This window comes from Rhinoderma darwinii, chromosome 8 (genome assembly GCF_050947455.1).
Source record: "Rhinoderma darwinii isolate aRhiDar2 chromosome 8, aRhiDar2.hap1, whole genome shotgun sequence".
In the NCBI taxonomy this organism is placed as follows: Eukaryota; Metazoa; Chordata; class Amphibia; order Anura; family Rhinodermatidae; genus Rhinoderma; species Rhinoderma darwinii.
In genome coordinates, this window is record NC_134694.1 from 5,232,527 (window position 1) to 5,248,345 (window position 15,819).

At 37.1% G+C, this 15,819-nt stretch overlaps 1 protein-coding gene across 1 annotated transcript in view; it reads right to left on the reverse strand.

The window, feature by feature from the left end:
- Positions 1 to 15,819, reverse strand: part of ABCA2 (ATP binding cassette subfamily A member 2) — a 70,505-nt gene that overhangs the window by 12,737 nt on the left and 41,949 nt on the right. Inside the window, exons 22-32 of the mRNA XM_075834547.1 lie at positions 15,601 to 15,813; positions 13,600 to 13,796; positions 13,351 to 13,521; positions 12,572 to 12,738; positions 12,301 to 12,421; positions 11,937 to 12,218; positions 9,854 to 10,060; positions 9,374 to 9,476; positions 8,522 to 8,847; positions 7,826 to 8,042; positions 7,644 to 7,743 (exon numbers count right to left, since the gene is read on the reverse strand). Of these exons, the coding sequence (XP_075690662.1) occupies positions 7,644 to 7,743; positions 7,826 to 8,042; positions 8,522 to 8,847; positions 9,374 to 9,476; positions 9,854 to 10,060; positions 11,937 to 12,218; positions 12,301 to 12,421; positions 12,572 to 12,738; positions 13,351 to 13,521; positions 13,600 to 13,796; positions 15,601 to 15,813 (2,104 nt within the window). The remainder of the gene's footprint in view (positions 1 to 7,643; positions 7,744 to 7,825; positions 8,043 to 8,521; positions 8,848 to 9,373; positions 9,477 to 9,853; positions 10,061 to 11,936; positions 12,219 to 12,300; positions 12,422 to 12,571; positions 12,739 to 13,350; positions 13,522 to 13,599; positions 13,797 to 15,600; positions 15,814 to 15,819) is intronic.

A 15,819-nucleotide genomic window follows, 5' to 3' on the forward strand; every position in this document is an offset into this window, starting at 1 on the left:
GTATATAGGGGCCAGTATTATAGTAGTTATATTCTTGTATATAGGAGAAGTATTATAGTAGTTATATTCTTGCATATAGGGGCAGTATTATAGTAGTTATATTCTTGTATATAGGAGCAGTATTATATTAGTTATATTCTTGTATATAGGAGCAGTATTATAGTCGTTATATTCTTGTATATATGAGCAGTATTATAGTAGTTATATTCTTGTATATAGGGGGCGGTATTATAGTAGTTATTTTCTTGTATATAGGAGCAGTATTATAGTAGTGATCTTGTATATAGGGGGCAGTATTATAGTAGTTATATTATTGTATATAGGAGCAGTATTATAGTAGTTATTTTCTTGTATATATGAGCAGTATTATAGTGGTTATATTCTTGTATATAGGGAGCAGTATTATAGTAGTTATATTCTTGTATATAGGGAGCAGTATTATAGTAATTTTATTCTTGTATATAGGGGCAGTATTATAGTAGTTATATTTTTGTATATAGAGGCCAGTATTATAGTAGTTATATTCTTGTATATAGGGGACAGTATTATAGTAGTTATATTCCTATATATAGGGGGCAGTATTATAGTAGTTATATGCTTGTATATAGGGGGTAGTATTATAGTAGTTATATTCTTGTATATAGGAGCAGTATTATAGTAGATATATTCTTGTATATAGGGCAGTATTATAGTAGTTATATTCCTGTATATAGTGGGCAGTATTATAGTAGTTATATTCTTGTATATAGGGGGCAGTATTATAGTAGTTATATTCTTGTATATAGGGGGCAGTATTATAGTAGTTATATTCTTTTACATAGGGGGCAGTATTATAGTAGTTATATTCTTGTATATAGGAGGCAGTATTATAGTAGTTATATTCTTGTATATAGGAGCAGTATTATAGTAGTTATATTCTTGTATATAGGAGCAGTATTATAGTAGTTATATTCTTGTATATAGGGGCAGTATTATAGTAGTTGTTATATTCTTGTATATAGGGGGCAGTATTATAGTAGTTATATTCTTGTATATAGGGGGCAGTATTATAGTAGTTATATTCTTGTGTATATAGGAGCAGTATTATAGTAGTTATATTCTTGTATATAGGAGCAGTATTATAGTAGTTATATTCTTGTATATAGGAGCAGTATTATAGTAGTTATATTCTTGTATATAGGGGCAGTATTATAGTAGTTATATTCTTGTATATAGGAGCAGTATTATAGTAGTTATATTCTTGTATATAGGGAGCAGTATTATAGTAGTTATATTCCTGTATATAGGGGGCAGTATTATAGTAGTTATATTCTTGTGTATAGGGGCAGTATTATAGTAGTTATATTCTTGTACATAGGGGGCAGTATTATAGTAGTTATATTATTGTATATAGGGGGCAGTATTATAGTAGTTATATTCTTGTATATAGGGGCAGTATTATAGTAGTTATATTCTTGTATATAGGAGCAGTATTTTAGTAGTTATATTCTTGTATACAGGGAGCAGTATTATAGTAGTTATATTCTTGTATATAGGGGGCAGTATTATAGTAGTTATATTCTTGTATATAGGAGCAGTATTATAGTAGTTATATTCTTGTATTTAGGAGCAGTATTATAGTAGTTATATTCTTGTATATAGGGGGCAGTATTATAGTAGTTATATTCTTGTATATAGGGGGCAGTATTATAGTAGTTATATTCTTGTATATAGGAGCAGTATTATAGTAGTTATATTCTTGTATATAGGGGGCAGTATTATAGTAGTTATATTCCTGTATATAGGGGCAGTATTATAGTAGTTATATTCTTGTATATAGGAGCAGTATTATAGTAGTTATATTCTTGTATATAGGAGCAGTATTATAGTAGTTATATTCTTGTATATAGGAGCAGTATTATAGTAGTTATATTCCTGTATATAGGGGGCAGTATTATAGTAGTTATATTCTTGTATATAGGGGGCAGTATTATAGTAGTTATATTCTTGTACATAGGGGGCAGTATTATAGTAGTTATATTCTTGTATATAGGAGGCAGTATTATAGTAGTTATATTCTTGTATATAGGGGCAGTATATAGTAGTTATATTCTTGTATATAGGGGGCAGTATTATAGTAGTTATATTCTTGTATATAGGAGCAGTATTATAGTAGTTATATTCTTGTATATAGGAGCAGTATTTTAGTAGTTATATTCTTGTATATAGGAGCAGTATTATAGTAGTTATATTCTTGTATATAGGGGGCAGTATTATAGTAGTTATATTCTTGTACATAGGGGGCAGTATTATAGTAGTTATATTCTTGTATATAGGAGGCAGTATTATAGTAGTTATATTCTTGTATATAGGGGCAGTATTATAGTAGTTATATTCTTGTATATAGGGGGCAGTATTATAGTAGTTATATTCTTGTATATAGGAGCAGTATTATAGTAGTTATATTCTTGTATATAGGAGCAGTATTTTAGTAGTTATATTCTTGTATATAGGAGCAGTATTATAGTAGTTATATTCTTGTATATAGGGGGCAGTATTATAGTAGTTATATTCTTGTATATAGGAGCAGTATTATAGTAGTTATATTCTTGTATATAGGGGCAGTATTATAGTAGTTATATTCTTGTATATAGGGAGCAGTATTATAGTGGTTATATTCTTGTATATAGGAGGCAGTATTATAGTAGATATATTCTTGTATATAGGGGCAGTATTATAGTAGTTATATTCTTGTATATAGGAGCAGTATTATAGTAGTTATATTCTTGTATATAGGAGCAGTATTATAGTAGTTATATTCCTGTATATAGGAGGCAGTATTATAGTAGTTATATTCTTGTATATAGGGGCAGTATTATAGTAGTTATATTCTTGTATATGGGCAGTATTATAGTAGTTATATTCTTGTATATAGGGGCAGTATTATAGTAGTTATATTCTTGTATATAGGAGCAGTATTATAGTAGTTATATTCCTGTATATAGGAGGCAGTATTATAGTAGTTATATTCTTGTATATAGGGGCAGTATTATAGTAGTTATATTCTTGTATATAGCGGGCAGTATTATAGTAGTTGTATTCTTGTATATAGCGGGCAGTATTATAGTAGTTATATTCTTGTATATAGGAGCAGTATTATAGTAGTTATATTCTTGTATATAGGGGGCAGTATTATAGTAGTTATATTCTTGTATATAGGGGGCAGTATTATAGTAGTTATATTCTTGTATATAGGAGCAGTATTATAGTAGTTATATTCTTGTATATAGGGACAGTATTATAGTAGTTATATTCTTGTATATAGGGGCAGTATTATAGTAGTTATATTCTTGTATATAGGAGGCAGTATTATAGTAGTTATATTCTTGTATATAGGGGGCAGTATTATAGTAGTTATATTCTTGTATATAGGGAGCAGTATTATAGTAGTTATATTCTTGTATATAGGAGCAGTATTATATTAGTTATATTCCTGTATATAGGGGGCAGTATTATAGTAGTTATATTCTTGTATATAGGAGCAGTATTATAGTAGTTATATTCTTGTATATAGGGGGCAGTATTATAGTAGTTATATTCTTGTATATAGGGGGCAGCATTATAGTAGTTATATTCTTGTATATAGGGGGCAGCATTATAGTAGTTATATTCTTGTATATAGGGGGCAGTATTATAGTAGTTATATTCTTGTATATAGAAGCAGTATTATAGTAGTTATATTCTTGTATATAGCAGCAGTATTATAGTAGTTATATTCTTGTATATAGGGGGCAGTATTATAGTAGTTATATTCTTGTATATAGGGGCAGTATTATAGTAGTTATATTCTTGTATATAGGGGGCAGTATTATAGTAGTTATATTCTTGTATATAGGGGCAGTATTATAGTAGTTATATTCTTGTATATAGGGGCAGTATTATAGTAGTTATATTCTTGTATATAGAGGCAGTATTATAGTAGTTATAGTCTTGTATATAGGGGCAGCATTATAGTAGTTATATTCTTGTATATAGGGGGCAGTATTATAGTAGTTATATTCTTGTATATAGGGAGCAGTATTATAGTAGTTATATTCCTATATATTGGGGGCAGTATTATAGTAGTTATATTCTTGTATATAGGGGGCAGTATTATAGTAGTTATATTCTTGTATATAGGAGCAGTGTTATAGTAGTTATATTCTTGTATATAGGGGGCAGTATTATAGTAGTTATATTCTTGTATATAGAGGCAGTATTATAGTAGTTATATTCTTGTATATAGGGGGCAGTATTATAGTAGTTATATTCTTGTATATAGGGGCAGTATTATAGTAGTTATATTCTTGTATATAGGAGAAGTATTATAGTAGTTATATTCTTGCATATAGGGGCAGTATTATAGTAGTTATATTCTTGTATATAGGAGCAGTATTATATTAGTTATATTCTTGTATATAGGAGCAGTATTATAGTCGTTATATTCTTGTATATATGAGCAGTATTATAGTAGTTATATTCTTGTATATAGGGGGCGGTATTATAGTAGTTATTTTCTTGTATATAGCAGTATTATAGTAGTGATCTTGTATATAGGGGCAGTATTATAGTAGTTATATTATTGTATATAGGAGCAGTATTATAGTAGTTATTTTCTTATATATATGAGCAGTATTATAGTGGTTATATTCTTGTATATAGGGAGCAGTATTATAGTAGTTATATTCTTGTATATAGGGAGCAGTATTATAGTAATTTTATTCTTGTATATAGGGGCAGTATTATAGTAGTTATATTTTTGTATATAGAGGCCAGTATTATAGTAGTTATATTCTTGTATATAGGGGACAGTATTATAGTAGTTATATTCCTATATATAGGGGGCAGTATTATAGTAGTTATATGCTTGTATATAGGGGGTAGTATTATAGTAGTTATATTCTTGTATATAGGAGCAGTATTATAGTAGATATATTCTTGTATATAGGAGCAGTATTATAGTAGTTATATTCCTGTATATAGTGGGCAGTATTATAGTAGTTATATTCTTGTATATAGGGGGCAGTATTATAGTAGTTATATTCTTGTATATAGGGGGCAGTATTATAGTAGTTATATTCTTGTATATAGGAGCAGTATTATAGTAGTTATATTCTTGTATATAGGAGCAGTATTATAGTAGTTATATTCTTGTATATAGGGGCAGTATTATAGTAGTTGTTATATTCTTGTATATAGGGGGCAGTATTATAGTAGTTATATTCTTGTATATAGGGGGCAGTATTATAGTAGTTATATTCTTGTGTATATAGGAGCAGTATTATAGTAGTTATATTCTTGTATATAGGAGCAGTATTATAGTAGTTATATTCTTGTATATAGGAGCAGTATTATAGTAGTTATATTCTTGTATATAGGGGCAGTATTATAGTAGTTATATTCTTGTATATAGGAGCAGTATTATAGTAGTTATATTCTTGTATATAGGGAGCAGTATTATAGTAGTTATATTCCTGTATATAGGGGGCAGTATTATAGTAGTTATATTCTTGTGTATAGGGGCAGTATTATAGTAGTTATATTCTTGTACATAGGGGGCAGTATTATAGTAGTTATATTCTTGTATATAGGGGGCAGTATTATAGTAGTTCTAGTCTTGTATATAGGAGCAGTATTATAGTAGTTATATTCTTGTATTTAGGAGCAGTATTATAGTAGTTATATTCTTGTATATAGGGGCAGTATTATAGTAGTTATATTCTTGTATATAGGAGCAGTATTTTAGTAGTTATATTCTTGTATACAGGGAGCAGTATTATAGTAGTTATATTCTTGTATATAGGGGGCAGTATTATAGTAGTTATATTCTTGTATATAGGAGCAGTATTATAGTAGTTATATTCTTGTATTTAGGAGCAGTATTATAGTAGTTATATTCTTGTATATAGGGGGCAGTATTATAGTAGTTATATTCTTGTATATAGGGGGCAGTATTATAGTAGTTATATTCTTGTATATAGGAGCAGTATTATAGTAGTTATATTCTTGTATATAGGGGGCAGTATTATAGTAGTTATATTCCTGTATATAGGGGCAGTATTATAGTAGTTATATTCTTGTATATAGGAGCAGTATTATAGTAGTTATATTCTTGTATATAGGAGCAGTATTATAGTAGTTATATTCTTGTATATAGGAGCAGTATTATAGTAGTTATATTCTTGTATATAGTGGGCAGTATTATAGTAGTTATATTCTTGTATATAGGAGCTGTATTATAGTAGTTATATTCTTGTATATAGGGGGCAGTATTATAGTAGTTATATTCTTGTACATAGGGGGCAGTATTATAGTAGTTATATTCTTGTATATAGGAGGCAGTATTATAGTAGTTATATTCTTGTATATAGGGGCAGTATTATAGTAGTTATATTCTTGTATATAGGGGGCAGTATTATAGTAGTTATATTCTTGTATATAGGAGCAGTATTATAGTAGCTATATTCTTGTATATAGGAGCAGTATTATAGTAGTTATATTCTTGTATATAGGGGCAGTATTATAGTAGTTATATTCTTGTATATAGGAGCAGTATTATAGTAGTTATATTCTTGTATATAGGGGGCAGTATTATAGTAGTTATATTCTTGTATATAGGAGCAGTATTATAGTAGTTATATTCTTGTATATAGGGGCAGTATTATAGTAGTTATATTCTTGTACGTAGGGGCAGTATTATAGTAGTTATATTTTTGTATATGAGCAGTATTATAGTAGTTATATTCTTGTATATAGGGGGCAGTATTATAGTAGTTATATTCTTGTATATAGGGGGCTGTATTATAGTAGTTATATTCTTGTATATAGGGGGCAGTATTATAGTAGTTATATTCTTGTACATAGGGGGCAGTATTATAGTAGTTATATTCTTGTATATAGGGGGCTGTATTATAGTAGTTATATTCTTGTATATAGGAGGCAGTATTATAGTAGTTATATTCTTGTACATATGGGGCAGTATTATAGTAGTTATATTCTTGTACATAGGGGCAGTATTATGGTAGTTATATTCTTATATATAGGGGGCAGTATTATAGTAGTTATGTTCTTGTACATAAGGGGCAGTGCTATAGTAGTTATATTCTTGTACATAGGGGGCAGTATTGTAGTAGTTCTATTTCTGGACATAAGGGGCAGTATTGTAGTAGTTCTATTTCTGGACATAGGGGGCAGTATTATAGTAGTTGTATTCTTGTATATAGGAGCAGTATTATAGTAGTTATATTCTTGTATATAGGAGCAGAATTATAGTCGTTATATTCTTGTATATAGAGGCAGTATTATAGTAGTTGTATTCTTGTATATAGAGGCAGTATTATAGTAGTTGTATTCTTGTATATAGGAGCAGTATTATAGTAGTTATATTCTTGTATATAGAGGCAGTATTATAGTAGTTATATTCTTATATATAGGGGGCAGTATTATAGTAGTTATATTCTTGTATATAGGGGCAGTATTATAGTAGTTATATTCTTGTATATAGGGGGCAGTATTATAGTAGTTATATTCTTGTATATAGGAGCAGAATTATAGTAGTTATATTCTTGTATATAGAGGCAGTATTATAGTAGTTATATTCTTGTATATAGGAGCAGTATTAGTGCCGTGTGTCTAACTGCAATCTTCCGTAACATAGGGGGTGCCTTTGTCCCAAAGGATGCTGGTATAGCTTTTTGCACGTTTCCAAATGTCACTGCCCCGTACCTATATTTAGGAAATTTGGAAGACCTCTATAAAGGCACTTTTAATCAAGGTAAACCAATCATATCAGGGCACCTCGACTCACCTGTGCAATCTGAACCGATCTGAAGTATACAGAAGATATTCACTCACGTTCCGTCCACTGATGTCCACCATGATGTCCCCAGTGACAACCTTCATCAGTGGTGGGTGACCACCAACCCCACTTGGACAAGAGAAGCCTGTCCCTTGCATGGAACATGTGCACCTGACTGGCTCGTGGATGCGCCGGGGTAGAGAAGGAGTTGTGGTGATGTCTTCCGCTGGATGAGTGGAAAAGGATCTATTTTAGTGCTTTAAAGGGGTTTTCCCATAATCAATATTTATCGCCTATCCACATAAATATCTGATCAGTGGGAGTCCAACCGCTGGGACCCCCTCGATTATGAGAATGGGAATACTTTGCCGTTCCTGGGAGCCCTATAGGAATGGAGCGGTAGGGCGCATGCTTGACCACCGCTCCATTAATTCATGTGGGGCTCCCAAGGTAAGCCAGTTTTTGTGATCGGTGGGGGTCCCAGCTGTCGGATCCCCACCAATCAGATATTTATGTGGATAGGTGATAAATATTGATTATGGGAAAACCTTTGTCTGTAATTTGCACTAAATGATGTGAGTAAACTAAGAGAGACCAATTTTATCAAGAACGGTTTGTACATGGGGGCTTCTTCTTAGGAATGGAGACTTTTCAATTTTATTTTTTTGGGGTCTAGTAAACACCGAAATATAAACTTATCCTTACCAGGTACAGAGGGTGGTGAATAAGTGGTGGCATTCCACGGATGAGCTGGGTCTTCCTCCGTTGGGTACTCAGAAGGGGCTGGAGAGGGTGGTGGTGGCACAAAGTTGGACAGCGGTAGCCCCTGGGTAAAAGAATCCACACACATGGCATCAAAGTACTGGGCTGCCAGCATCTTGGACTCGTTACTGTTTAAGTTGAGGGATTGCACCAGTTGATCCAAGGTGCTGTTAAATGCAGTCTTCAGAACGCAAGTAGCCCCGATACCAGAAGGCAGGTAAAACGTGTTAGCAAGCATCTGAGGACTGGCGTCGGGGGACAGTTTTAGTCTGAAAGAACAATAGACGACAAGTTGGTCAAACATGGTCTTAAATCTAGAAGTAGAGTCCAATTTGGCCTACGAGTCACGGCCAAACCGGGTTGGTTTACACATCAAAGCCATTGGCAGGAGGGCATCATGGTCCACTATCGGCTGGTGCATATGGAAAATGGCAGCACTCTCAAACAGAGCGTGGATTTTGGTGGCAACCTCCATATTTTTTTTTTCTACACCAGGTCTAATATGGAATATCCCTTCGTTAACAAGATGGATAGTTGGGGATCTAGATTATCGGCAGTGATAAAGTATCCATTGCTGGACAATGGTTGTGATATCAAAGGCCACGCTAGCTGTATAATCTCCTTCCAAATATAAACTGACAAATGAATGAATGAATGAATAAATAAGTGGACAACTAGGCCCTGGCGACCAATCAGATCACACCGCAATAGAAAAATTACAGCTGGACTCTAGATCCTTAGGGTAACACCTTATATTTTGCATTGCATTGATTTTCATGGACACTTTGTACTGACCTGTACGCCGGCTGCTCTTCGTTCGCGTACGGTACAAAGTTACCCTTGGGCTGAGTATAGTTGTGATACTGAGATGGGGACAATATCAGCGGCGGGAGATCACCTAAAAGAAAAAAAAAAAAACACGCTAATTGTCAGAAACCCTCCCGATGATTAGACAGAAACGTATAAATACTATAAGGCAGTCTATAGTCCGCAGAGAGTCTATACTCCGAGATCTCTTTAGACCGGCATGTTATGATCAGATCGGTAATTAGAACGTCATATTATGCATTTGACATTTAGGAGGTTTTGGAAAGTAGCGATAAATCCCCGCCCAGCGGACTCTTCCCGCCGCGGATTTCGCCACAAATCTGCATGTGTTACATGAAGATTTTGCAGCGGATTTCACCCTATGCATTGCAAAGGGTGAAATCCACACCAAAAATCTGCTACAATTGCACGTGGTCTGAACGTGGCCTAAGGAGAAACGGCACTTACCTATCTCCGGCACAGACAATGCCACGGTCATGGCAACGCATACAAAGAAAGCGGGCAGCAGGATCTGGGAGAAGAGGGCTTTGGTGTTCCTTTTGGCACAGTGAAAACGTTTAACAATCAGTCCATGGAACTGTCGTAACTTCAACCAGGATCCTTCCAACTTGTAGCTGCCTTGGCCGTCCACGACAGGCTCCTCTTCCTCCGAATCTGCAAACCAAGGACAGACAGGATAGTCAGTAATGCCTTCCCGGAGCGGTTTATTTATCTTGTGGAACCGGAGCACATCTTAGGGTATGTTCACACACAGTAGCAAAACACGTCTGAAAATACGGAGCGGTTTTCAGGCGAAAACAGCTCCTGATTTTCAGACGTTTTTCTAGCAACTCGCGTTTTTCGCGGCGTATTTTACGGACGTTATTGGAGCTGTTTTTTAATGGAGTCAATGGAAAATGGCTCCAAAAAACAGCCCAAGTAGTGACATGCACTTTTTTCGCGGGTGTCTTTTTACGCGCCGTATTTTGACAGCGACGCGTAAAATAACACTTCGTGGGAACAGAACATCGTAAAACCCATTGCAAGCAACGGGCAGATGTTCTTAGGCGTATTAGGGGCGTTTTTTCAGGCGTAAAACGCCCGAATTACTTCTGAAAACAGTGCGTTTCAACATACCCTAAGTAACACATTGAAGTACCGTATTTTTCGGACTATAAGACGCACGCAGGTTGTAGACAACAGTGTAATAGGAAAAATATGTTCGATTTTATACCTTTTACAAAGAAAAAAAACTGTTGGTTAAAAAAAAATTATTTGTTCGGTTTCACCACATTCTGAGAGCCATAAGTTTTCTATTATTTGATCGGTTCAGCGATGTGAGGGCTTATTTTTTGCAGGACGAGTTGTAGTTTTTATTGGCACCATTTTTTGGTACATACGATCTTTTTATCACTTTTTATTTCATTATGTTTAGCAATATGGTGACCAAAAAACAACGATTCTGGGGTTTTAAATTTTAGTTTTTTACGCAATTCACCGCGCAAGTCAAATGCTGCTATATTGTAATAGTTTCTGACTTTTACGGACGCAGTGATACCATTTTTATTTATTTTATTTTTTACATTGTGCTTGGGGAAAGATGGCAAAAGTATTTTTTAACTTATTTTTTTTTTTTTTTTTTTTACACACCTGAAAATTTCTCTAATGTTTTTTTTTTATTTTACATATTTTATTAGTTCCCCTAGGGGACTTTAACCAGCGATCATTAGATCGCTGGTACAATACACTGCAATACTGATTTCGTAACTCCCATAATAGTGAATGCCAGTTACAGAAGCCGCGTAGAATGCTACGCTGTTTCCGTAACTCGACCACGTACCCTGTTGTCGTAGCTACTGAGTTCCGGAAACAGCGTAGTTCGCGGTGCTACGCCGTTTCCGTAACTCCCATTCGCTTCTATGGGAGCTACGGAAACAGCATAGCTCAGCGAGCACTCGGCTGTTTCCGTAACTCCCGACCACCTAACCAGGAAGGGAGACAGCAGAGCCGGGTAAGATAGAACGGGGTTTAGGGGGCCCAGCTCTAGAAATAGATGCGGGTCCTAGAGATGGTACCCGCATCGATCTGACATTTACGACATATCCTGTGGATAGATCATAAATGTCCTTCATGTGAAGACCCCTATAAATGAACCATCGCTATTCCTGGCTGTTGGAGGAGCGTGTCAGCTGTAAAACACAGCTGACACCTGCAGTGTACGGAGCGGGCGCAGCGCGTGAGCCCGCTCCAAACATCATCCCCTCCTCGCTCCATGATGTGCCGCCACATCATGGGTCTGGAAGGGGTTAATTAAGAAGCGGTCAGGGGGCCCGGCGCTGCCAGATCCCTTGACTGCCGAATATAAGACGCAGGGACTTTTTAGCAAGATTCATTCTGGCTAAAAACTGCGTCTTATAGTCCGAAAAATACGGTATGTTTTGGCTTTCAAAAAGTTAGATGCGTTGCAGAATTTATTGAAGATAAAAGAATGGAAGAAAAATGGAAATGTCTGTGTACAGATCCATTCACTTTTTTTTTTTTATCCACCTACCGTGTAGGCTGAGGTTCTCCGCATATTGTGAAGTATCAAACAATGGAGAGTAGTCACCGTAGAACTCTGCATACGCTCCACCTTCCTCTCCTCTGACAGATCCCACAGACGAGGATGAACCGGAACGCAGAGAACCCGGGGACTGACCCGGCGGAATTCCTGACGCAAAATTATTGAGTTCGACTTCTGGTTTGTCTTCTGGCTCAGCCAATGGGGAGTGATCAGTGCTGGAATCTGGCTGAATAACCGGCCTCAAAGTGTCTTTCTTGGACTCCTTCATATCTGGTAGACAAGAAGTCATGATTTTTAGGTCGAGGAGATCATCAACCCATTTCTCAAGTCGGTTTCGTATTCTTGGACAAACCTGCATCACTGTTTTCAAGAGACTGGTCTTCTTCTGACACCTTGAGGAAAACTTCTTCCAAGGTGGTGTCCATCAGTCCAAAGCTGGTTAAATCTAGGTCACTAAGATTCTGCTCCAGATGCTGGGGGGATAAATTCAACACAACACGTTAAAAACAAGGACAGCAGCGTAATAGAGAAACGCGTAGTGGTTTTCAAGCGTCAAAATCCACTTGATGGCACTTTAATAATGTTAGTAAACCAATGGACGGTCATCTTAAAGCTCGGGGTACCTGGAAGAGACGCTCGAAACAGCCTTTTCTGACGGACTCACTGGGGAGGATGTAGGACAGCTCTGTATTTGTGTCAGAGACCAGGAGGCAGGAGGTCACATATTTCTTAATGAACTGAGACACCCGTGGTTCTGAACAAGGGCGGATACAGGAGGTTGAGCGGTTATCTAAAAGGGTGGGTAAAAGCAAGAAGGAGAGAAGAGAAATTAATTAAAGGAGTTTTCTGGGACTTTTAGATTGATGGCCCATCCTTAGGATAAGTCATAAATATAAGATCGGTGGGGGTACGACTCCTGGGACCCCGAGTCAGACCCCCACATATCGAATATTGATGAAGGATACCCCAATATAAAACTCCTGGAAAACCCCTTTAACCGAACTAAGGAAAGCAGCGGAGGTTCTTTTCATTTTGCTTACCAAACCCATTCGCTACACATAAGGCCCTGTTCACATGGAGCTTTTTTGCCGGCCGAAAATACTGCATCAAAATTTTGATCTGCCTGCACGCCTTTTGCCACGTTTTTTTTGCGGCGTTTTTAAGCCCGCGGCCATTGAGCGCAGCAGGCAAAAAACACAGCGAAATACGCTTTCTCTGCCTCCCATTGAGGTCAATGGGAGGTCGGAGACGTAAACGCCCCAAAATAGGGCATGTCGCTTCTTTATCCCGCGAGACGGTTTTTCCGAAATCAATGGGAGGCATTTTCGCCCGTTTTCCGATGCGGTTTCCGTGTGAACTGGCACTAAATGCTTCACGTACGACGTGCCATCTAATTACTAACCTGGGCTACTCTGTTTTTTCACCACCGTCAGTTTATAGCCATCTCCATAGGTGCTTTTCAGAAACAATGGAGAACCGCAGCACTTCAGCTTCCCATGAGAAATAATAGCAATACGGTCCCCCAGGAGGTCGGCTTCATCCATGTGATGGGTGGAGAGAAGGATCGTGTGGCCTATGGAATATTAAATATTCGACAGTCACAACTGAAGGTCCAATGAGAACTAAAGAGTGAAATGCTCAAGGGTCTTACCTTGTTTGTACTTCAGAATGAGATCCCATATTGCTCTTCTTGCATAGGGGTCAACGCCGGCTGTCGGCTCATCCAATATAACAGCTTTGGACCCACCAACAAAAGCGATGGCCACAGAAAGTTTCCTTTTCATTCCTCCGGATAGGGTTTGGACCGAAGAGTGCCGTTTGTTTGATAACTCCAAGTCTTCAATCATCCTAGAGAGGAGAGGATATAGGTAGAATACATTTTAACCTTTAAGAGAATTCCAGGTCAAGCAATAACTTAGGACGATCAGCTGCTCCACATGGATAAGGGGGTTTTACACTGGGCGAGTATGGGGATGATCGATCGGAGTAACGAGCGCTCGTCCCCATCCATAGCTCTGCGTGACAGGAGCAAACGAGCGCCGATCAACCATGTCTCATTGATCGCCGCTCGCTGCACCGGCCAAGTGTCGGCTGATGTAAAAGGGCCTTTATTCAGGTACTGTTGAATTAGATAGTAGATCTACCACGAACATTAGCCGTCACTTTAGTATCAAATGCAAAATGCAGCAAGTGGCAAATATCCAATACAAGAATCTCCCAAGCCGCAACGTCAATATTCTTCGAATTGTCTCGATCTCCTGATATGTCAAAGCTACAGATAAATCTCAATTAATGTCAGCAACTTCCATTACGCTCTGAAATATCGAACCCTTAAACAAACCGCAGTAATCGTTTGGTATCAAGATCAAGAAAACAAATTACACAATAAGGTCTCATTGAGACGAGCGTGGTGCATTGAAATAACGGACAGCTCACGGACCCATTTATTTCAATGGGGCTATTCAGGCGTGCGTGAGTTTTCACATAGCGAGTGTCCGTTGCGTGAAACGGACTGCAGGTCTTATATTGGTGCTTCTTTGCGCACCTAGTCGCTCATTGTAGTCTATGGGTGCGTGAAAGCCACGGACGACATCCGTATTTCACACATCAGTTACAAAGAAATGCAGAAAAATTAAAAACAATTAAAAATAAAGTGCTTTCACGGACATGGAAAAAAATAAAAAAGCATGCCACACACAAAGCACACGGATGCCAATGCGCAACGCACACTGATGGCACGTGGACATGAAAAGTAGGAAAAACGCTGCGTTTTTTTACGCGCGCATATCGGACATGCTCATCTGAATGTAGCCTAAAAGGGATTTGGAAAAACTTATCTTAATCCCCATTGGGGTTTCAAAAGAAAATATTAAAGTATCATGGAGGGAGCCAGTGGCATATCAACCATGAGGTCCACAGGGGTGGTCGGACCTTTTACTGAGGCATCCGCCTGCTTTACCGCTGCTACTCCAGTTCCACGGAACCTTCTGCACCCAAGACTACAAGACCGTTGAGGCTTGCTAACAGTAAAAATGGCACTTGGGAGAACGTTTTCCATCAAAGCAGACTGGAGTGTCGTATTTGCACAATTTGGGTCTTGACTGGGTGTGCAAACATGCAGTGCAGGAGCAAATGGAAGAACGATCTAGTCGCAGCTGGCTGGGTCTTTATTTAAAATACAGGGGGGTTCTTAAAAAAGGTCGTCCAGTTTAGAAAACCCATTGTCATACACCCTATTCGAGAATTCTGGGTAATAGAGAGGGGGTCCTTTGTTCAAGATCCTGATCTCTTGTCCAGAGTGGAGAGCGGTTACATAGAGGAGCTGTCCTGTATTACAGACAACACATTGATATGAATGAGCACTGTGTAATACTTAATTTCGCCTGTGGTGGCACTGCAGGGAAATTGAAGAGTTACTGTCAAGTTATCCCACCGATTACAGGTGATCGCTAGGGGTCCCAGCAAGGAGACAAATCTGTGATCAGCTTATTAACAAGTAGGGATTGTCCAAAGCAGAGAACCCCTTTAAGTTTAGCGTCCTATGATTTATACGAATACCCAGGAGAAGAATATTTTGTTCTCGAATGACCAAGATAACGTTGAAACACAACGAAACAAGTACAAACATCAGTAAGGCTTTCTCAGTACGTACTTGTCCATCTCCTTGCGGATTGCCTCCTCAGCCATGCCCTTCAGTCGGGAGTAAAACCAGAGATGTTCTTCTACGGTCAGTTTGTCAAAGAGCACGTTGTGTTGAGGACACATCCCCAAACTTTTCCGAATCTCATTCATTTCTGTACGAATATCATGCCCATAGATGGTGGCCGAACCAGAGGTTGGTGGAAACAGGCCGGTGAGGATGGACCTGTAC